The sequence below is a fragment of the Parambassis ranga genome, chromosome 15, assembly GCF_900634625.1.
Source record: "Parambassis ranga chromosome 15, fParRan2.1, whole genome shotgun sequence".
NCBI lineage: Eukaryota > Metazoa > Chordata > Actinopteri > Ambassidae > Parambassis > Parambassis ranga.
Genome location: NC_041035.1, coordinates 21,060,874 through 21,084,974, shown reverse-complemented (window position 1 = coordinate 21,084,974; position 24,101 = coordinate 21,060,874). Strand labels below are relative to the sequence as shown.

The 24,101-nt window shown below is 48.0% G+C and overlaps 3 protein-coding genes across 9 annotated transcripts in view; 2 read left to right on the top strand and 1 right to left on the bottom strand.

Moving 5' to 3' along the window:
• Positions 1-21,164, top strand: part of LOC114447678 (galactosylgalactosylxylosylprotein 3-beta-glucuronosyltransferase 2-like) — a 25,085-nt gene extending 3,921 nt beyond the window's left edge. The window contains exons 2-4 of the mRNA XM_028424069.1: positions 7,318-7,462; positions 18,027-18,175; positions 21,078-21,164. Of these exons, the coding sequence (XP_028279870.1) occupies positions 7,318-7,462; positions 18,027-18,175; positions 21,078-21,164 (381 nt within the window). The remainder of the gene's footprint in view (positions 1-7,317; positions 7,463-18,026; positions 18,176-21,077) is intronic.
• LOC114446927 (galactosylgalactosylxylosylprotein 3-beta-glucuronosyltransferase 2-like) overlaps positions 1-22,327 on the top strand; it is a 26,528-nt gene extending 4,201 nt beyond the window's left edge. The window contains exons 2-4 of the mRNA XM_028422841.1: positions 7,318-7,462; positions 18,027-18,175; positions 21,078-22,327. Of these exons, the coding sequence (XP_028278642.1) occupies positions 7,318-7,462; positions 18,027-18,175; positions 21,078-21,164 (381 nt within the window). The 3' untranslated portion in view covers positions 21,165-22,327. The remainder of the gene's footprint in view (positions 1-7,317; positions 7,463-18,026; positions 18,176-21,077) is intronic.
• Positions 22,285-24,101, bottom strand: part of LOC114446918 (stromal membrane-associated protein 1-like) — a 37,940-nt gene continuing 36,123 nt past the window's right edge. For 6 of the 7 annotated variants that reach the window (XM_028422823.1, XM_028422826.1, XM_028422825.1 and 3 more), the window contains one exon: positions 23,809-24,101. In XM_028422823.1, coding sequence (XP_028278624.1) covers positions 23,955-24,101 — 147 coding nt within the window. In that variant the 3' untranslated portion in view covers positions 23,809-23,954. The other variant, XM_028422830.1, reaches the window with a different exon arrangement.

The following is a 24,101-nucleotide window of genomic DNA, read 5'->3' as shown; positions in this document are numbered from 1 at the left end:
TGTCTGTCCCTCAGCCTCTCTCTCTCTGTCTGTCTGTCCCTCAGCCTGTCTCTCTCTCTCTGTCCCTCGGCCTCTCTCTCTGTCTGTCTGTCCCTTGGCCTTGTCTCTCTCTCTCTCTCTGTCTGTCTGACTCTCGCTCTGTCCCTCAGCCTGTCTCTCTCTCTGTATCTTGGCTCATTGTGAGTCGGTTGCATAAGCAGCAATCAGGAAAATGAAGCTGAGCCCTGTTTCTACTCTTCCTTCCTGAAAAGCTGACTCTGGGGATGCAGCTTTTTCGGCTGACGGCGGCGTGGCAGAGCGCTTTGAGTCAGCTGTCAGCCAGCCGCCACTTCTCTCAGACCTTTTTTGAATAATTGAACTCTGCCGGCCCTGCAGTCACCGTCTCAGGAACGCCTTCCTGCTTGCACCGCGCCGCCTCTGCAGCTGTTATTAGTGAAGATGGAGGCTGTCAGCTCCAACAACACAACATATAGATTTATTAGTAATTTACTTATTTACAGGATTTATTGGAGTTATTGCTGCACAGGGCGGCTGCTGCTGTGAGGTCGGTGGTTTGATTCTTGGCCCCTGGCTGCATGCCTGTACCAGGCCAGGTACACAGACTGTTTCCTATAGTGATAAATATTACAGAGTGGAATATGTGATGTCTGACGCCTGCACTGAGCAGCAGGGCGACGGGGAGGCGGGGCCGACAGAAGCTGCTGGGATGAAGGAACCAGAGCGAAATGGGAAATTCAATTTCCTCAAACCCATATGAGCAATTATCATAATTACACAGTGTAGTGGCAGAAGCGGTGGGTGGGGGTGTAATGTCAGGGAAGCCAAGCAGAAAGGAGAGAAATTGTCCATGGTGAGGCCGGTGTGAGGACGAGGAGGGTAACGGGGGGGCTGCAGGCTTTTAAGGGCAGATGTAAAAAGGTGCTCTGCTCTCTGCGGAGTCCCTCTGCAGCCTTTTCCCATCTAAATTGGCAGCTTGCTCCCCCTCATCAAACCGTTCTTCCTCTGTTCTTCTCCCAGCTGCGGTCTGTTTTATTAAAGTGAAACCTCCTCCTCTGACTGCAGGTGAACCTTTGTTCCACATCCTCACACACGAGCGCCACGTCGTCACAGGTGGTCAGTCTCTGGTGGACGAGCAGGAGGAACCTGCCTCCGCATGCTGCGGCTCCTGTCAGGCAGGGTTTTCACTGCAAAACAAACACAACGCACATCAGGACCGCCCGCTGACATCACGTCCTCCATATTTGTTTTTTATCTGAAGTCACATGACCTTCTGCGGCATCCCTGTCGGGGTTATGGAACATTTATGGTTAAAAATAAAGAGGAAGATCCATCCGTCCCAACCCTGCTCTGCTGCCCCTTGTTGTTACTACAGTAGGGGGTGTCGTCCTACTGATTCTGTTGACACTGGCTGCAGTTCACCTAGAGGGCGCTGTGAGATAGTCCTGCATGAAGGAGTGAGGCAAAAACAATGACTTACACCTGCTTCTAGACAAAACATCAGAACAACAGAACGTCATTTGTTTCTTCCTTACAGCTCAGCTAATAGCTTAGCATCCCGCTAACGGCTGCTGATTGGTCAGTTCAGATTAGGACTGATGGGGACAGGAGGTCCTCCCTCCGTGGCAGCCAGAGTCCTCCCATATATTTATCTCCAGAGGGGAAACTGTGGTTCCATGAGTGTCCACATGAGGCCGGCTCTAAAACTGTACAGCTGAAATAAACATGTTTACAGGATGGACCGTGTGTCCTTCGTCCATCACGGCTCTGTGTCCCTGATACATCTGTGGACATACATGTGTGGAGACAGCGCCCGTCTCATTATCAGTATGGATATCTTCACCAGAGGGCAGGAGCTGTCTGACACGACTGATCTGTGGTGCACATGAAAAATCAGATTTCAGATGCAGCTCGGTGCTCCACAGCCTCTAAGTCCTGACAACAACAGCACCGTAAACACACACAACATAAACAAAGGAAAGCTGTGGGTGAAAAACAGCAGTGAGAGGAATCACATTTCATTTGACTCGGAGCCAGGACACTCTGTCTGGGAGCGCCCCGGCTCGGGTGGGTAATCAAGTCTGACTCCCCTCCCTGCAAACAAATAGGTGAGAAGTGAATTGTGTACACACAGAGAGAGACTGGTAATGATGAAGTATATGAAATCCATTATGGATGTTCCCGCTTCCTGCCTCCTGCCCTTGAGAGAGAGAGGGAGAGAGCCGTCATTGTGTTGTTTGTGCGCCGGGAGACGAGTGTCGGGCTGGCTGTGTGATTTTAATCAGCCGTATTTTTATCTGTGTGTTATTAATATGCACGGCAGAGGCAATCAGAGGAGGGGAGGGGGGAAATGAATGAATCAAATTAGAGAGGCTGAGGATGGCCTATGAAAGTGATGCAATGGTGCATGGTGTGTGTGTGTGTGTGTGTGTGTGTGTGTGGGTGTGTGGGTTGAATGCTTAATGGGGAAAAAAAAATAATGGAGATGAAGGTGTGTGTGAGGTGTGTGCGCACACACTCCAGAGTCAGAGAGGACGAACTGCAGCGTACCATACATCATCTTCAAACATAATCACAACAAAGGAGGAGCTGCAGTTCCCCATGCAGCCTCTAGGGGCCGGCTCCACCAGAGAGTCCATCCACCTCCAGGTTAATGTTAATGGAGATAAGCTGACACTGATTAAAAGCCACAGCATGTCTGCGGTGTGGAGGGGGTCACTGTCAGACACTGCTAACACAGCTGCTGTATGCTAACACAGCTGCTGTATGCTAACACAGCTGCTGTATGCTAACACAGCTGCTGTATGCTAACAGCTGCTGTATGCTAACACAGCTGCTGTATGCTAACACAGCTGCTGTATGCTAACACAGCTGCTGTATGCTAACAGCTGCTGTATGCTAACACAGCTGCTGTATGCTAACAGCTGCTGTATGCTAACACAGCTGCTGTATGCTAACAGCTGCTGTATGCTAACAGCTGCTGTATGCTAACACAGCTGCTGTATGCTAACACAGCTGCTGTATGCTAACACAGCTGCTGTATGCTAACAGCTGCTGTATGCTAACAGCTGCTGTATGCTAACAGCTGCTGTATGCTAACAGCTGCTGTATGCTAACAGCTGCTCAGCATAGATTCCTTTAACACTTCAAGTTTTAATCACCAAAGAGTTAAAGGCAGAATTAAAATATCAGAATAAACCAACCAATAGGAGCTGAACAATATTAACTTATCAGTAGAAAAATCTAAATTGTACCATGCTAATGCTAACAATACTGAACGAACTGGTTTAATAGCAGCATGCTAATTTAGTAGAAAACAGCTGTTGGCTTTAAAAGTTTGTATTTATGTAGAATTTCCAGGATGTTACAGAATTATTCTTACACTCAGAGCTGCCAGGTTTTTACTGTAAACACAACAGAATATTTGACAGTAAATTATGGACTGACTCAGGATGGGTCATGTTTTTTCTTCCACCTCTGCTGGCCATGTTCAGACGGGCAGTTCTGTCCACTCTTTAAAATAATTCATCATAACTGACATCATTCAGTGTTGCTAATGTGTGCCGAGAGGAGGCGTGTGCTCCGTCCTGTCACCATCACTGCGTAGAGGACAGAAAAGCTTACCGCCTGAAGCTTTGTCTTGTCCGTGGTCCCAGAGGACTCTCTCTCTCTGGTCCGGGTCCCAAACAATGCTCGGCTTAATGCCAGCTGGATGGTTTCCAGCATCTCTGGTCCAAACCACAGGTCCTCCGTTAGTCCCACCGCTTCAGTTATTCCAGCTGGCTGATCAATATATTAAAGTCTGCTCTTGTAAAATCATACTTTGTTGTGTTATTATTTCCGATTTTTTTCCAATTTTAAAGCTGTGTTTTGGTGTTTTTACACACCGAGGACTTCAGTCTGGAGTTCAGCTCTCAGCCTGAGACATAAAACTTCATGGACAGAGTCCCGCAGAGTCCTCCCAGCAGCCAGCACAGCGTCCCTGCGGGGAGCCTGTGAGGTTTGGTCCTGATTTAGGACTCTGATGAGGAGGCTGGACTCCTGTGAGCGAGCTGTTTGTGTTCACAGATGATAACCTGCTTCAGAGGCTCAGTGTGTGTGTGTGTGTGTTCTGTCCTCCTGACTATTTGCACATTTCCCTTAAAATATGGATTTTTATTCAGCGTGCAGTGAAAAATAAGCGTTGAAAAGCACACACACATCTCCCAGAATAGCAGCCTCTCTGCGCAGAGGGATTACAATCGAGGGTATATTGATTTTTTCTTCGACTTCAGACTCCAGCATTGTTACAGAGTTGGCGACTGTTTGAAATTCTGAAACGCAGAAATTCAACAGTGCATCATTATTTCTAGATGAAGTTACAGTGTCTTAGTGTGAACTTTATTATAAAACATCTGCAGCAGCAGCAGCTGCAGGTGGAGCAGCTCACTGATGCTGCAGCCTATTAGGTCTGCAGCTGATGATTGATTACAATATTGATTGATTGTCCATGAATAATCAGTCGGTGTATTCTGACGTTTGATGGACAAACGGTGAAAATGTTCAGTGATCATTGCTGCAGCTTCAGATCAGGAGGATTCAGACTGAAAGAGGTTCCATGTCATGCTTTAAAGCGTGCGCTCTCATCAGGTTTGATTAATCGATGCTCATCAGCAGAAGTTGATCAGACTCACAGAATATAAACATGCAGGATGTGCTGGCCGAGCTGAGGTGACAGGCTTTACGCTGCAGTTCCATCCATCTGTGTTCATCTACATTAAAATAGGCAGCTTCTATCAGAGGCTGCGGCCGCCTCAGACATGAGGAAGGCCTGTGCCTCCTCTGCATCATTCCGTCTGTGCTGCGGCCCACAGGGCCTCTCTGACAGGCAGCCTGAGCTGCTCTGCTCAGATGAAGGTGTGAGCAGGAGTCAGTGCTGCAGCAGCAGAGCCCAGTAACACACCGTCACCCCAACACCTCTGAATAAACAGAAACAGCATTTTATGATAATCTGAGCCTGATTAAGGTCATATTCAGAGAAAATTATCAAATTATGACCTGTGGCGCATGCCGTCACATCATTACAGCACTTCAATCACACTGCAGTGATTTTCACAGCATTTTATGTTGAATCCTGACGTGCAGCCTCTCCTCCCCTCTCATCTCCTCTCCAGAGACTTTCATCCAAACTCTCCCGTGGGTTTTTGGTAAAAATGTCAAGCTAATGCTAACAGGTCTCACGCCATCTTGGCCTTTGCAGCAGAAGGGGCGGGGCCACAAATGTTAGGTTTATTCTGCAGCATGTAGCATTAGCTCAGCAAATTAGCGTGATGCTAATGAGTCCCAGATCTCAGTCTAGTCCAGTCCAGCATCTGTGGGATGTGCTGGACAAACGCTTACAGGACCTGCTGCTGACGCCTGGCTGCAGGTACCACAGCACACCTGCAGATTCTCAGAATGCTGAACACTTGATGGAACATGGTGTGTGGATCCTTGTTGTGTTACAGCAGAGATATGATGCCGTGTCCTCCACTGAAAAACATGACGTGCTGTCACTTTATCTTCAGACAGAAGGAGGTGATAAATCCGGTTTCCGTGAACGTCTGAGCTCACCTCCATCTTCCTCCTCTGTCCCGCTCCCTGTGAATACTGTGGCCCCTTGAGGTTGCCGTGCGACACTGAAACCCTTCCCCCTCGCTCCTCTTCTCTCTCTCTAGCTGCTCGGCTGTGCAGATGAAAAGAAAAGGAGGGGCGGAGCCAGCCGGCCGTTCCACCATCATTCCTGGAGTGTGATATGTAGGTTTAGTCCTGGTTGGACTGCTGATGATGCTCCGGTCTGGAAGCTGCACCTCGAAGCTCAGTTTTACACGTTATCACAGATACACAAACATTCTGACCCCTGAGTCCTCCTCACAGCATCATACTGTCTCCACCATGTCTGACTGTATGAAGCCTGTTCTTTGGCTTCTAGCCTCTCCTTTCTGTCTCCACATGAAGACAACATCTCTGTGAGCACAGAGCTCTAGTTCAGCTTCATCTGACCAAATGACTTCAGTCTGTGTGCTCCGTCTCCAGGTGGTCTCTAGCAGACTTCAGTCTGGGTGCTCCGTCTCCAGGTGGTCTCTAGCAGACTTCAGTCTGTGTGCTCCGTCTCCAGGTGGTCTCTAGCAGACTTCAGTCTGTGTGCTCCGTCTCCAGGTGGTCTCTAGCAGACTTCAGTCTGTGTGCTCTGTCTTCAGGTGGTCTCTAGCAGACTTCAGTCTGTGTGCTCCGTCTTCAGGTGGTCTCTAGCAGACTTCAGTCTGGTCTGGAGGTGTCTTCTCTGCAGTCTGGCAGTCTATTCCTGTGCAGGACTCTAGTGATGGTCTTCTCTAACTCTTCAGGTCCAGACCTGGTTCAGTCCTTCACTAGAGTCTCTGCAGCTGTTCTCAGCTCTTCAGACTCATCTCTCACTGGTTTTCTTTCCAGAACCTTCCACGTTTCTCTTCCTGTCTCTGAGAGTCTGCTTCTCTCTGACTCTCTTTGATGAACTTGTAGATCTTCTGCTTTGTAGACACTAACAATCCTTTCCTACACTTGAGGGACTCGCTCCTCCACACGGTGTTCTCTGCCTTTTAGTTTTACATCGGCTCTGCTTCTGCCGTGGAGCTGTGAGAAGGCTCAGTGTGTGATTTGCTGGAGGCAAACATCATTTAATTAGCCTGTCAATGGCAGATGGACACTTCCTCCATCACTAATACGTCAACATTGACTGTTCCCACACCTGAGTGGACGAGCTCACACAGTGCTGCAGTGAACAGGAAGTGAGCCGCAGCAGCATCTTTTGGATGTTTCCTCCTGCCGTGTGGTGGACTCTGTGAACCCTCCACACACCGTGCTCTGTGTTTCCTGCGGCTTGATGAGCTGAGCTCAGTGTGACGTCCAGACACAGTAGCGCAGCGCGGCACACGGACTTGTTGTGTTGCTTTGTCATAAGCGGCTGGCTGCAGGCTGTTTGGGAGAGCGACAAGTAGCACTGTCAGGGAGGACACACACACAGACACACATCTAGGTGCAGATTCATCACACGCTGCATGCTGCTGTTTCTGGTTCACACATAACATGAAATGACCATGTGTATGTAGTGTTTTGTTGGCTAACGAGAGACGTCTGATGAGGACTTATTTCCAGTACAGAGCAGGCTCAGAAATGAAGTGCTAAAAAACTGCAGTTCCTCAGGTGTCCACTTGAGGGTTCCTCCAAAAGCGCCTCGGGCTCTGCTAGGTGCTATATTCTGTCCAAGTCCATCAGGGCAGGTCAGAGCGTGTCCTTCATAACTCCGTCCTCTGCTTCCTCCTGCAGATGCGCAGCACTCGAGGCGTCTCTGTGTGGCCCGTGGGATTTGTGGGTGGCAGAGCGTACGAGCGCCCCCTGGTGTCTGGGGGTAAAGTCGTGGGCTGGTACACTGGCTGGAGACCAGACCGACCCTTCGCCACCGACATGGCAGGTAAGAGTGGAGACGGCAGCAGAATGCTCCTGATTAACCCTGAACACACCGTGTGATGAAACGTGTTTTAGATGAAAGCTGATGGGACTAATTATACACCATTACATGATGACTCCTTTTAACCCTCAAAACCCCAGAAGCTGCTGGAAATAATAATAACTCTGTAACTGGTATTTGAAAGTTTATAAAACGTACGGCTTCATCAGAAAACTCAACAAAACCTGAGCTAAAGAAAATCACACCAACTTAATATACTATAATATACTATAATATAATATAATATAATATAATATAATATAATATAATATAATATAATATAATATAACTCCTCAGCAACAAGCAGGAAGCCATGACGTGTGAGCAGCGGTCACATGACAAACCGTCTGTGTTGAAGCTGACATGAGGAGGAACTGCAGGCTGCAGACTTTCTAACAGAATGTGAAGCTCCAGAGGTGAGTGAGCAGTGCTGGCTGCTCCATGCCATCAGAGCTTTGTGGAAACATCCACAGATGTTATTGATCAGGTCATTGATTACAGACAAGTTTCAGCTTTCATCAGATCAGAGAACAGGACGGCCTCTCTGCCTGTGAGTCAGCCGGCTCTCTCGTGGATTCATTTGCCGTAAAATGAGATCTGATGGTTCTGACTGTTACTCCTCCTTACTGCTGTGCTGATTGTTTATTTCTGAGATAAATCACCCTGCAGGTCGCACAGGCTCAGCGAGTAAAGAGCTGCTGGATGAAATTTGAATTTAAGCAGGGTTCAGATGAAGGTGTGCGGTGTGAGAAGCTCGTCGGGTTGTGAGTTTTAAACGCTGCCCGCTGTCCTGTAGCAGGTCACAACTCTGCAGCTTCTGTTATTGTTTGTATGATCATCACTACATTAAACTGCTGCTGAGGGTCAGACACCGACAGTGAACACTGTAATACAGACTGCACACTGTGCGTTTCATTCAGAGGACGAATGAATGAAACACCCTGCAGCTATAATTCCACACATTTGTGTTGACTGACTCCAATGATGAATAAATCATAAGAGCATCCACCCACCGCACTACACCTCCACCAGTCTATTCCTGCTCCACCAGGGGGGTTTACTCCACGGAGGAAACACACAGCTGGGGATAGTTTTTCCCCTTCTCTACACCATCTAGTGGTACAAAGTGGAATTACATAATAGGTACCTAGTTAGCTTATTCAAGCAATACAACAATAATCAGAAAAAACACAGAACCACAGCCAACTGTGGCTAATGATGCTAAATGTCTGTGCTAATGATGCTAAATGTCCGTGCTAATGATGTTAAATGTCGGCTAACTGCAGCTAATGACGCTAAATGTCAGCTAACTGCAGCTAATGATGCTAAATGTCAGCTAACTGCAGCTAATGATGCTAAATGTCCGTGCTAATGATGCTAAATGTCCGTGCTAATGATGTTAAATGTCGGCTAACTGCAGCTAATGATGCTAAATGTCAGCTAACTGCAGCTAATGATGCTAAATGTCTGCTAACTGCAGCTAATGATGCTAAATGTCGGCTAACTGCAGCTAACACAAATACAGCCAGCTGAAGACATCATGACCGCATGAGACTTAAGTCTCACCGCTGCTCGATTTATGGCAGAGACTGTATCAAGATGGACGTTTTGACAGCTGCCCAAAAGTGCAGCTAAAACGGATGGTACTGACTCACTAGACCATCTGGTGGGCATGAGTGATATCACTCCATGGCTAACTACAAAAAAAACCTTTTTCTTAAGAAGAGAAACAAAAGCGAACATGTGACCTGTACACATGAATCTGAGCGTGTGTTCAGAGGGAAACGCTGTCGTCATCATCGTGCTAATGGAGACTGAAGACTAAGAAGGCGTCTCCATCAGCCTGTTTACAGGGCCACGTCTCCTGTGTAAAAATCCAATCAGAGCCGCCTCCATCACCCACCATCCCCCCCGACCTGAGGGGGGAGAATTCATCAACCCAATAATAACAGCACTCTGTCATTCACATTCATTATCCCACCTCTCACACACAGAGTGCTCAGACTCTGCAGAAGATGGGTTCTCTTGAAGTGACGCTGTAGGTGTATGAAGGGTGATTGCATGCTTGTATCATATGCTGACACACAAAGAACATGTGCAGTAACACACACACACACACACAGACACACACAGAGAGAAAGATCTGCCCTCAGGATTAGTTTTAATTAAACTGTGATAGCAGCACGAGCCTCCACCTTTACTGCTTTAGCACAACCAAAATCTAATCCCTCCACTCTCCTTTATCCACACACAGTAATTATCAGCCGTACTTTCACCCTGCACTGTGTAATTACGCTGTCATTTTGTCGAGCTAAGATTTACTGCGGCTGCATTATGAAACATTTTTGCTCTGAAAGACAAACAGGCCGAACTTTATTCACTCTGAAATTATTATTCATGAGCTTCACAATGAGCCGTCTGCAGCACACAGTGTGCGTCCTAACAGTGTTGTGTTATACAGCGCGCCGTTGTTAGCAGGCCACTAAAGCCTCTCATCTACTGCTCTGTCTCATTTAGTCAGAGCAATGGAGCCTGGACAATGACGGCGAGGAGCAGTGTTTACCTCTGTGTGTGTGTGTGTGTGATTATGCACATGTTACACACACAGTTACATCACGTCCGCTGACACACACAAAAGAATACGCTGCACCTCTGCTGAAGTGGTGCTTGTGCCTCAGCGGCTCTTTGTGAGACGGGGACATGAAAGTGTTTGACCCCCAGTAACCCCAGAGTTTGTTCCTCCCCGGAGACGGAGAGACAGACGGGGGGACGGACGGCTGCTTTCTGCTGCACTCAAGGACGGCAGCTCATTTCCTCCCGCCGCTGCTGCTGTGGAACCTCTTTATATCATAAGATTACGCAAAGTGATCGGAGTTTACAGGCTTTATCTTTATCTGAAAGTTTAGTTTTTAATTGATTCATTTTTTAATATATACTTTTTTGGTCAGCGTCCCTGAAGTGCCAGTTTGAAAGCGCCGTCTCCATGTCTCCGTTAGGCCTGTAAACGACAACAGATTTTGCTGGGCGATAAATTGCCACGAGAACTTATTGCGATAAGTGATAATATTGTCGTTTTGAGACCATGTTCAACTAATATAATGATAACGACATATAATGCAAGCACACCCTTTAAAGATCCATGAACTTCAATTTCTAAAGAACATTTAACCCTTAAAGGCCCCGATCATCAACACTATTATTATTATTATCAATATTAATACTAATGTTGATATGTATATTATTATTATTATGAGCAGTGGTAGGCCTGTTACCATGGCTCATCTGAGCACAGTCAATGGAGTCAAGTCAAAGCAACACAAACCCACTAATGGGTGGTGGTACCGCGAGTGCCGCCAGTGAGAAGGCAGAGACCTTCACTCTACAACACGGACTCTCTCTGACAGCATGTTGTGTACATAAACAAGTTTAGTCTCGTGGTGAATTGGGTCGAGGTGTTGAACCGGAGTTCTGCTCCTTCACAGCTCTGTGTTGCTGTAACGTCCAAGCCCTGCAGCGCTGTGACGCACCGTGGCGACGCAGACAGCGAGCTGACCGTGGTCTGCTCAGAACATCCCGTACACGTCACACAATGAGTTAACAAATAAGAACTACCTGTTGGTTTGACACATTTTAAGACAGAAGCCACGGGACATATTAAATCTGACGGCCGGACTTTGCACACTTTATACGCTACGACGCACCGAGTGACGCCTTTTGTCATCCAGTGTCTTTGGCAGAGAGAGAGAGAGTGAACGAGCGTGCAAATGTAATTTGCATATATATAAAAACTTATCGAGCCCATTTAAAGTTATCGCGCATATTGCGACAGGCCCAGTCTCCACGTGGACGCCCGAAACGCTACTTTTCTGAAACGATGACGACACGGCTCCACCTCCCCCTCAGCCCGCACGCGCTCACTCCGACAACAACAAACTGCGCCGCTTGTTTTATTTTTCATTTCCTCTTTAATCGCTCATGACATATTTATCAGGTTATCTCAAGATAACAACTGTTTTCACATGTCAGTGATTCATTTTTAATAAATATAATTCATGTTCATGTGTGTCAAACCACACATCAATTTAATTTGTGTTATTGTGGTTAAAAAAACTTGGTACACAATAATGTGGTGTGTTTCAGATCAGCCTCTGAGCTCTGAGTGTGTTTTTAACGTTCACACAGCATGTTGTGTTATCAATACGTATCATTATGTTGTATGTGCACTTGATTCAGTGATCTTCATAAAATCTGACAAAAATCCACAAAAAGCCATCAAATCCAGAACAATGGAGGTTTGGACTCAGTGAAAACATAAACTTATGAAGAGAGAAGAATTATTACTGAACACACACACACACACTGTGTGTCTGTGTGTGTGTGTGTGTGTGTGTGTGTGTGTGTGTGTGTAACCCTTTCCACGCCGGTGTGTCGGATTAACTGGTGCCCGAATTAACTGGTGACCGAGTTGGTGCGATACAGATGTAACGTGGGCGTGTCTCTGTAGGACCCGTTTCTGTTCAAACCAGGAAGTAAACATCGGGAGTTCTTCTTCCATAAAATTCTGTTTTTACTCGTTTTAGGAGCAACAATGAACGTGACGATGTCGGCCAGCATGTAACAGCATGTTCAGCGTCCTCAGCTGTGTGGAAAATAAATATATTATGAAGCCAAATTTAAAAAAGAAAACGCGGTCACATCTTGAACCGATGGAGGTTTGTTAACAGGGTCAATAGAGACCATACATAGAACCTGCTAGTTATGGTCGGGTAGATTTTCTATGGCCGTGATTGTTGATTCCTGACCCCCAGGAAAATAATCTTGCAATATACTTGAATAATAGTCCTGATTGTGTCTGTTATTAGAAGACAGAATCCACGCATCTTCTGTGGATGTGGGCTGTCACAGTTTAACCTGGCTGTGGAGGTGTGGACCACGGCGCTGCGTGGGATTCAGCCAACATTCATTGGGTCATATCAGTGCTGTACTGTTTACTTTATGTGTAGGTTACACCACCAATCAACAGTGTGCTACACAAACGCTGCTGATAATGTTAACAATATATTTAACCATGAACCTGCATTCTAAGCAGTATTGTCTGTATCGGATTATTTGGTGCCGCAGTATTTTGAACAGGCAGATGCGCGGACACCAAACACCTCTGTTGACACCGCTAAACTTTTTGTTGTAATAAAAAACTCATATTGTTGTTTTGCTGGTCACATTTAAACAGATGAACAGCAATAAATGTAAACGTTTATCAGCTGGGGCTACACTCATAATGCTCAGCTCAAGAAGCGATGACGTACGCAGCGATAATGTGCGAGCGTCTTCGCCCAGGTTAACTGGTGACCCTCGCACCTGGCGTCCAAACAACTCTGTATGAAGTAGCTCAAAGCGGCAGATAACTCTTAACTCCTCCTTATTAACTTGTGTATATGACCAATGACGACGTTTGAATCCTGCAGAAGAAAGTTGCCACCCTGTAACACACACACACAGCTCTGTGTTTGTGAACATTAATCAGTGATTATGTTGATTATCCATATATTCATATGGATTTAGTCTCATGTAGTGTCTGTCCATATTTGTTTCATTGATAAAACACAAACATGGTCCTCATTAAAGTGTGTATTTCATGTGTGTTAATGGAGGAAGGTCCATGCTGTGACCGCTGTGATGACTCGAGCACCGAACGCAGGGGTCAGAAACCTTCAGCATGAAAAGAACCATTGGGCCTTTTCTCACCGAATAAAGCCACAAACCCCTCAGATAAAACTGTTTGACAGAATATTAAACGTTTTATGTTAATATCATGAGAGCATCTCAATCTCCAAAGAAACAACAACACTATGACAAAAACATCATTAATAAATACAATACATTTAAATTAGAGGCCATTATTTATTCACATTGTTATTTTTCTTTGTTTTTTCCTTCTTTTCAAACATGAGCTCGCTGCATGAGCCACAGAGGGATGAAAGAGCCGCATGCGGCTTTGCATTACGTCCTATTGCAGTGCATTGGCCCACTAATAAATGATATCATGGAACTTTTTATTTAGCATTTAGGCTAGAGTCAAAATCTGATTTACTTATTTATTTTAACTTTACCATGTCAAGTGACGTCAACACATTTTTCTGAGTTTCGGTCTGATCTGTGAGACTTTTCAATGTTTAAACTCTGCAGGGGATGGTCAGGTAACAGCTCCAAGGCGCTCCGGATTTTTCAGGTGTTTCTGTATTTCTTTGTACGGATAACAAAGCCCCACCTTCTTCAGAACCAACTTCTTCTGCTGTATTGGAGTGCACTTTCCTTCCAGGGCCCATTTTAGGGCTAAACAAACATGGTTTATTAGTAAAAGTATTGAACTCATTGGTGACCTCAGAAACACACTCTAAGATAACTGGTGAATGCTATCAGAGAGTTACTGAATGATCACACTGTTCATGAAGGAACACAAGCTGCTTCTCACCCGTCAAGACGCCAGGTGCGAGGGTCACCAGTTAACCTGGGTGAAGACGCTCGCACATTATCGCTGTGTACGTCATCGCTTCTTGAGCTGAGCATTATGAGTGTAGCCCCAGCTGATAAACGTTTTCATTTATTGCTGTTCATCTGTTTAAATGTGACCAGCAAAACAACAATATGAGTTTTTTATTACAACAAAAAGTTTAGCGGTGTCAACAGAGGTGTTTGGTGTCCGCGCATCTGCCTGTTCAAAATACTGCGGCACCAAATAATCCGATACAGACAATACTGCTTAGAATGCAGGTTCATGGTTAAATATATTGTTAACATTATCAGCAGCGTTTGTGTAGTGACACTGTTGATTTGTGGTGTAACCTACACATAAAGTAAACAGTACAGCACTGATATGACCCAATGAATGTTGGCTGAATCCCACGCAGCGCCGTGGTCCACACCTCCACAGCCAGGTTCAGCTGTGACAGCCCACATCCACAGAAGATGCGTGGATTCTGTCTTCTAATAACAGACACAATCAGGACTATTATTCAAGTATATTGCAAGATTATTTTCCTGGGGGTCAGGAATCAACAATCACAGCCATAGAAAATCTACCCGACCATAACTAGCAGGTTCTATGTATGGTCTCTATTGACCCTGTTAACAAACCTCCATCGGTTCAAGATGTGACCGCGTTTTCTTTTTTAAATTTGGCTTCATAATATATTTATTTTCCACACAGCTGAGGACGCTGAACATGCTGTTACATGCTGGCCGACATCGTCACGTTCATTGTTGCTCCTAAAACGAGTAAAAATAGAATTTTATGGAAGAAGAACTCCCGATGTTTACTTCCTGGTTTGAACAGAAACGGGTCCTACAGAGACACGCCCACGTTACATCTGTATCGCACCAACTCGGTCACCAGTTAATTTGGGCACCAGTTAATCCGACACACCGGCACTAAAGCAGCTCCCCTCTTAACTAATAAACTAACTAATGTTTTAAAACATGCTGTATGATCTCATTCTCAACCCGATGAGCGGCCGCAGACACACACGGGTTAAATAACCAATAACTAATAAAGACCGTCCAGGAGTACGCACTGGAAGCATCAACACACACACACACACACACACACACACACACACACTTACTCAGGTTCAGCAGCTGAACCTTGTATTAAGCACGTTAAACATAAAGACATTAATAAAACAGTTGTTGTTATGACCCGGGTCATTGTTGTTATGACCCGGGTCATTGTTGTTATGACCCGGGTCATTGTTGTTATGACCCGGGTCAATAAAGTTTCGGTCTTGACTGCCTGGTCCACGCTAACATAGTTCAAGTGTAGCTAGCTTTGTAGTCTGTTGGCGCGCGTTGGAGCTCAATAAACAGAACCGGAAACCTTGCTCAGGGAATCTTGGAGTTCCTACCACCTCCTGTAGCCGTCCTCCTGTAGCGGTCCGACCGCACCACGCCCCAGCAGGGTCCGCTTTGCTGTCCTCCGGTCCTCCGGTCCACCTCGGCTCCTCTGGCGCGTAGCAGGCAGCTAGCGCTATTAGCTCTGTAAGCTAGCAGCTCGCTCTCTGGGTCTCTCTGGGTCCACAGCTGGAACAGTCCGTGCTGTCGCCACAGGCGGCGCTAACTAACAGTCCGAGTCAGTCTGACCGGGAGAGACAGAGAAGAAGAAGCTTCGACTCCGAACAGGTGCTCCTCTCATCGCGCCATTTTTTAATCCTCCATCTTCTCTCGCGCGTGCACGGGACCTCGCCCCTCTCGCGAGACTACATCAACATAAAAAAATAATATAATTAACGAAAACAACAACTCTCTAAAAGAATAGAATAGAATAGTAACCAGTTCATATGGAGCGTACACAGTTCAAGACAACATGGCCCTTTTACACCACACAAAAACCCACTGATATCTGGATTTTATTCTGTCTGCAGCTCCATCTGATTTCACTCACCAACATAACACAGCACAGCATCCATACAGACCGGTTCTGTAAACAGTCCTGAACAGTGTGACTGAGACGGAGCAGGAGAACTCTCAGGAGACGACACAGGGAAATATCTGCTCTCAGATTTATTGGACCAGCGTTCACACGTCTCTGTCCATCACATCCATCCATCAGGGTCACTGCACCGACACCGTCCAACATCCTGAGAGCTGAGACACCAGAAAACACACAGACACACTCAGAACCAGGGATACAATCAGAACCACAGCTACACTCAGAACCAGGGATACACTCAGAACCACAGCTACACTCAGAACCACAGCTACACTCAGAACCACAGCTACAGACAGAACCACGGCTACACTCAGAACCACGGCTACACTCAGAACCACAGCTACACTCAGAACCACAGCTACACTCAGAACCACAGCTACAGACAGAACCACGGCTACACTCAGAACCACGGCTACACTCAGAACCACGGCTACACTCAGAACCACAGCTACACTCAGAACCACAGCTACACTCAGAACCACAGCTACAGACAGAACCACGGCTACACTCAGAACCACGGCTACACTCAGAACCACGGCTACACTCAGAACCAGGGATACACTCAGAACCACAGCTACACTCAGAACCACAGCTACACTCAGAACCACAGCTACACTCAGAACCAGGGATACACTCAGAACCACAGCTACACTCAGAACCACAGCTACAGACAGAACCACAGCTACACTCAGAACCACAGCTACACTCAGAACCACAGCTACAGACAGAACCACGGCTACAGACAGAACCACAGCTACAGACAGAACCACAGCTACACTCAGAACCACGGCTACACTCAGAACCACAGCTACAGACAGAACCACGGCTACAGACAGAACCACAGCTACAGACAGAACCACAGCTACAGACAGAACCACAGCTACACTCAGAACCACGGCTACACTCAGAACCACAGCTACAGACAGAACCACGGCTACAGACAGAACCACGGCTACAGACAGAACCACAGCTACAGACAGAACCACAGCTACAGACAGAACCACGGCTACACTCAGAACCACAGCTACACTCAGAACCACGGCTACAGACAGAACCACAGCTACAGACAGAACCACGGCTACAGACAGAACCACGGCTACAGACAGAACCACAGCTACACTCAGAACCACAGCTACAGACAGAACCACGGCTACACTCAGAACCACAGCTACAGACAGAACCACAGCTACACTCAGAACCACAGCTACAGACAGAACCACGGCTACACTCAGAACCACAGCTACACTCAGAACCACGGCTACAGACAGAACCACGGCTACAGACAGAACCACAGCTACAGACAGAACCACAGCTACAGACAGAACCACGGCTACAGACAGAACCACAGCTACACTCAGAACCACAGCTACACTCAGAACCACTGCTACACTCAGAACCACAGCTACAGACAGAACCACGGCTACACTCAGAACCACAGCTACACTCAGAACCACTGCTACACTCAGAACCACAGCTACAGACAGAACCACAGCTACAGACAGAACCACAGCTACACTCAGAACCACGGCTACACTCAGAACCACGGCTACACTCAGCTAGCTGTTCCTTCACAGATCCAGGTCATCCTCCAGCCCCATGTTTCATGCAGCAGATGTGTTGGTGTGGAGCCATGAACGTCCCTCCTGTCTGTATATGTGGATCAGTGCCGACGTGTTTGTGACGCCTGAGCGGGCCGAAAATGGAGCAAACTAAAGCCTCCGGGGAGATAATTAGTGTGTGTCTGACAGTCAGAGGACGGCCGTCTCATCTGCTGCCCGGGTGTCGCCTCCGTCAGGGCCGCTCCGGCCTGGAAAACGAGGCGGAGGCGAGGATGACTGCTGAGGCGAGCCGCCCACCAGTGATCTGCATACATACATGTTCTGTCCTTATTCTGACTGTGCCTCCACACACACACACACACACTGTACGTTCTGACTGAAGGCCTCACCCTCCGTGACCTTTGACCTCAGGGTCAGAATGACGAATGTTTTCTGATCAGTTTGATGGATCTCTAAATGACCCCCACCCCCGTCTTCTCCCCAGGTTTCGCCGTCAACCTCCAGGTGATCCTGGAGAACCCGCGGGCGCAGTTCAAGCGGCGAGGCTCGCAGCCCGGGATGCAGGAGTCCGACTTCCTCAAACAGATCACCAAGGTCACCGAGCTGGAGCCCAAGGCCAACAACTGCACACGGGTCAGTAACCACGGCAACACGCCACAAACACGCTGACAATACGATCAATCCATGCAAGCAATCGTTCTTCTGCCTGTAGTCATCAGATGCACAGGTGGACACACACACACACAGCAGGATGGATGAGGGCAAACATCCATCATCTGAACCCACTTTGTCCTGCAGGTCACAGAAACAAGACAAATTCATCTTAAAAACAAAAATATGACAATTTTTACAAAAAATCAATAAACTCAAAAATGTCTGATGAAAATGTAGGAGGACAGAAGACAGAAATTTTACTCACTTGTGAGGAAAAATATCACAAGAATGTCTGAGAAATAACACGATAAAATCATGGTGATGATCGTAAAAAGACCCTCGAGTGGACAGTGAAGGAACTGCAGGCTTTGACACCTCCAGCCCGGGAAGTTGCTGCTCGGTGGTTGTTTCAGAGGCCTGGAAGCATCGGCCTGTGTGTGTGTCGGTCCTTTTCTGACAGAGGGTCCTTCAGGCGGCTGTCGGGACGCCGTCTGAGCGCAGTGAGAACTGATACAGAGACGTCCGAGTGTGTCCGAGCTCAGACTCTGCTGCTAGCTTAGAGCTTAAAGCATGAGTCGTGATAGGACAGAGGGCCCACAGCCAGAAGCAGCTGAGACGGCAGCTTCGTGTCTGCTCATCACACGGCATCACAGAGGAGGGCGGAGGTTACTCCTGCACCCTCAGAGCTCTGAGGGCGGAGGCTACTCCTCCACCCGCCCGTGTTCTTAGTGGATTACAGATGAAGATGCTGTGCTGAGGTTTGATTTTTAAACATGAAGCTTCCGTGTGCAGCGTGCAGCGGCTGGTCACGTCGCTGTTAACCCCTGGTGGGTTGTGGGTAAATGTTTCCTGCAGAGAGGGAGCAGGATAAAGAGCCGGAGCCGCTGGATCATCATTTCCAGCTGGCTGCTGCTGCTGACAGCTCTGTGTTGAAACTATCATCATCATTATCAGCCCCATTACACTAATGGAGGAGCCCTGCCGCTGATATTAATACCAGCTATTAGCGGGCTGTGACATCATCAGTCATCGCCCCGCTCTGCTAGTGAAGGCCTACACGGAGGGACTGTCTGAACCTCCGGCTCCACAGGGGGCGCTCTGCAGTCCAGACTGCTTTTTTTCTTGAACATTTACACATTGAATGTTTTTTTATATTTACCCATGAAATAATTCAGCATCAGCTTAAATATGTTTTTGTGTTTGGACGTGCGGCTGGAGTCAGCAGCTGAGGCGCGCCCCTTCCCCCGGGCTCCGTCCACGTCCTGATCAGAGAACCTGAAAGCCGGCTCGGTCTGATGGCCGGGTCAGTGTCTGTGGACGGCCGACAGGAGCTGTGATGTAGTTAGAACAGGAGAGAGATGACAACAGACAGCAGTGACAGGCGGAGAGAGAGGCGCAGCAGCAGATGGAGACAGATGATGGAGCAGGAGGGGGGGGGGGGGGGGTACAGGGCGGTCTGCTGTCTCTGACTGAAAAACTATCCGGTCTGTTTCATTTGCATCGGCTCAGCTTCCTGCTGAACTTCCTTCTTATTGTGTTATTGCGGCGAAGCGAGCGCTCTGTGCTTCAGCCCGGGTCATGTGATCCTCAGGCGCGCCGCTCCTCTCTGTCCCCGTCACTTTAATTGAATTCGGGGCCGGAGGTGGAAAATCTCAGAACATCGTCTGATGGCTGCTGGCGGGCTGGGTGGTGTTCAGGTGTGGTCAGGATCTGTAGGACAGCTGTCGGGAAGCCTCACTTTCATTTGCATGGAGTCAAAAATTCAAATGATCTCACACTGCTTCCTGTCAGCGCGATGAGTATCTGTATCGGGGTTAAAGGGGCAGAAGCTTCACCTTTAATAAACCAGGTGCTCAGTTCTACAAACTGCAGTTCCTCCAGTGTCCACAGGAGACAGGCTTCCAAACATGAGTCACACAAACATGTTGATTTCTGCTGGGAACACGGAGAGACTGCCTAACTATACAGGACACCCTCGAGTGGACACCAGAGGAACTGCAGCGCTTCACACGATCATGTAGCTTTATGTTTCAGCCCTAGAAACTCTGTCAAATCTGGACCAGATTATAAACACATTTTACAGATTACATGTGAATCTATGTGTTAATATGGACGAACATTGTTTGAAAATTATAAACTCAGATTCAGTGAAACACGTTTATCACTGATAGATATGATGGTGGAAGCTGCAAATGTACCTCGTGCTAAAAAACCACAGTCTGCTCTGGCAGAGATGGATCAGGTGAAAACAGGAGCAGAGCCATGAGAGGGAAAAGTGCACATGATGAATGAGAGCAGCGGTGTGTGTGTGTGTGTGAGTGTGTGTGTGTGTGTTGGAGTGTGTGTGGAGCGGCGCTGTACTAGCTGCTACATTAGCCTCGTTAGATATGCAAAGCGGGCCAATTAGCAGCACAGTGTGCAGGAAGTGACATGTTCCACCTGAAGAAGCCCGGAGACGACGTCCACAGCCGGCAATAAATCAGGCCTGTGTGTGAGTGTGTGTGTGTGTGTGAGAGACACACACACACTCACTTGAATTATTAGCTCATTAGTCAGAGTCCTAAAAACCAGAAGCAGTGAAATGGGAGCAGCTCGGGTGGAGCTGTGTGGAGTGAACATGTCCCCGTGCATCCACTGCATACAGCTGCAGTGAGGTGGCGGCCGCCTGTGATCCGATCCACGTCCAGAGGTGTCAGACTGTCTGAGAGCGCCGGCTCTCATTCATCCTCACAAAATCATGAAACAGCTGTCCGCCACGCTCCGGCTCAGTTCTGACAGTCAGGAGGTCACCTGCGCTCATATGTCTGACACTCAGGGGACACACCTGTGATCACGTGACAGCAGACCTCCAGCTCTTCTTCTTCTTCTGTTTGTTTTCCAGGTGCTGGTTTGGCACACTCGCACAGAGAAGCCACACCTCGCCAACGAGCCCAAACACCGGAAGGACACCGTGGTCATCGAGGTGTGACGGCAGCGCCTTCGTCTCCTCATGGGGGGGATCTGTCAACTCGGTCTGTCCATGGTGGACACGGACTCTGAGGAGCTGCATGATTCCTGGCTGTCCGTCCCACGCTGGGTGCCTGCGGACGTGTTCGTCTCACAGACTGAGCTGGCTCGGACCGCTCCACGTCCTCCGTCCACAGCTTGCTGATGTACAAATATACATGTAAGAAAAAAAAGCTCATTATGAACCGAGACTGTGAGTAAAACTGTGACATCAGCTGTGACATCACGGACAGCTCGTGTCAACGTCTGAGGACATCTGGAGACACATCTGTTTTCCATCCCACCTGTGATGAAGAATAACACTGCAGTTAGCATGCAGCTAGCTTAGCATAAAGACTGGAAGGAGGAAAACATGTTGAAAGACCACTTTAATGTATCTTTTTGTTTTTAACCCTTAGCACCCCGAACCAGTCTGCAGATCAGACAGAGACTCTCTGAGTGTTGGTCATGTGACTGCTGCTCACATGTGACTCCATCATGGCTTCCCTGTCAAAAACAGAGGGTGAGGTTCAGAGGGTCCATCCAGCTGTATTCCAGTCTTTACACTATGCTATGCTAACCATAGCATGACTCCAGCTCCCCGTTTAAAGGGACAGTTCACTCCATGACCGAGTCTTCATATTTGTCCTGCAGCCTGCAGTGCAGTCACTGCACAGAGGACGACATGCATCCAGCCACGCTGAACATTACGGCTGTGCCCAGGAGGACGCCAGCGCCCCCATACTGTCAGCATGAGACTAATCAGGTTTGGGGTGAACTGTCCCTTTAACACCCACAGGTTCATCTCACCGTACTCAACGAATTAAAAAGTGTTTAGTATGTTTACCACACTGTCCAACAGCAGCAAATCAAACTGTTGTTTAGTTTCTTTGATCTTCGGTGGCCAATCAGCTGCTTCTTTGTTTATCATGAATGTCTCGAAGTTTATTGAGTGATGTTACACTGAAGTGACCCATATGTGTTTAATGGCGTGGAGCGACCTGTGGCGTCCTCTCCGTCTGTGCGCCTCAGAGAAAGGACCTGCAGAGGGACGAGGGGGACTGACCGAGCCAAGGACAAACAGGAATAAGAACAAGCGTGCATCCAGGGTTTGACGGCCTTTATTCCAAACGAGCCTGCTGAAAAAGGAGGACATCTCCAAAAGATAAAAGACCTTTAGAGTCACGGAACAAAGATAAACACAGAACTTCTGTATATTCACGGTTTTAATGCACGAAAACCACTTTTTTTTTTCTCTGTACGAGGCACCAGAAAATGTAAACACACTGGAAATAAACCTGGAGGACATGGAACCTCGGAGGGCTGCAGTTATTGCATGGCAGAGGGACCCTGTGTGCACCGACGTGTGTGTGTGTGTGTGTGTGTGTCGGACCCGTCCAGGACTTTCATACAGGTCCTCCTCCTCCTCACCCTCATCCTGCCAGTCCAGCCCTCTGATTGGTCGTCCAGGTTTATTTGCTGCGGACTGTGCTTTTCTTGTACTGCACTCAACAAACACCACAATAAAGATGGCGGATGGCAGAACATACGGTTACAGCGCCACACACGGAAGGAAGGAGGAATACTGGTCCAGAGTTTCACATGAAAGAAGTGGAGGTGACCAGGACACGGGCGGAGGCACGGCACCTGCTAAGACCGCAGCGGCCATGCAGCGATTTAAAACGTCTCTGAAGCTCACAAACACAAACAGGAACATTTGTAGCTAGCTGTTTCTTCACAGCTTTATGCTAAGCTAGGCTAACTGCTCCCAACTCCAAACAGGACTTAATAATTACATTCTGGCCGTGATGCTCTGAATGACAGCTGGATGCTGCCTCTGACTGTGTGGCCGCCTGCAGCACATTGATCTGGATTGAACGGCCGGTCAGGCCTGTCACAGAGGCGTCATAAGTATTTACAGCTCCAGATTCTCCCTCTGATCATAACGCCGCTGCTCTCAGCAGCAATAAGGCGATAAAATGAAGCAGCGTGTATCTCTGACTGTCTGATTGTTGCAGCTGTGTGTGAGCCGATGTCCTGATTATTTTAATTACATTAAAACCACAGAAAAAAGAATTGTTGCAGAAAATGAGTATAAAGTGTGAAGTTTGTTCACTTGATGTTTGTCAATAAAGTTGTTGAATCGCCTGCATTGCTAACATTGCTAACACTGCTAACATTGCTAAAGGTAGAGCAGCTGTTTCTGTCGCCGTGTCAGGAGGAGGAACATCAAACATCTGTGATGACACGTGCCGTCGCCGTGGCGCTGTCAGGCGCTCTGACATGACTGACAGCGTAACCGAGAGAAACGTTAAATCCTGCCCCTCCCCCGGGGAGCATCACATGATGAATGAACTCAGACAAACATCATTTTCACATGGATACAGTACTGCTCAGATGATTATCTGCTACGAGGCTCCGCCCACAGAGGGTGGGGGGGGGGGGGGGTAGAGGTTACACTATACACTATACACTGCAGAGAAGGGGGGGGGGGCATCAACCAACCACACAACAGCCAAATCTACTGTAGAGACTACTGACTAACTATCCATTTGGTAAGGGTGGAGCGGGCGGTGTTGGTCCAGCAGCTCTCTGCTCCACCCGTCCTGCTGTCTTTGTTTCTGGTTTTGTTTTTTTTCTACTGTTCACTGTGATGTCATCAGTAACCACGGTGAAGGATTCTCCAGGTCTCCGCCCCGGCGGTGTGTGTGTTTGTTGTCCAGGCCTGGCGGAGGGGGGGGGGGGGTATTTCTGTGAGCGCCGCCGCACGCCGTCACTTCCACAGCTGAGTGCTGAGGGTCTGCCCGGAGGCCGGCGGGCCAGCTGCCGGCCAGCCCGCCGCGGGGGGGCCCGCCTGGCCGTAAGCACCTCCACCTCCACCTCCACCGCTCACAGCCACGCCCGACATCTGCTGGGTCAT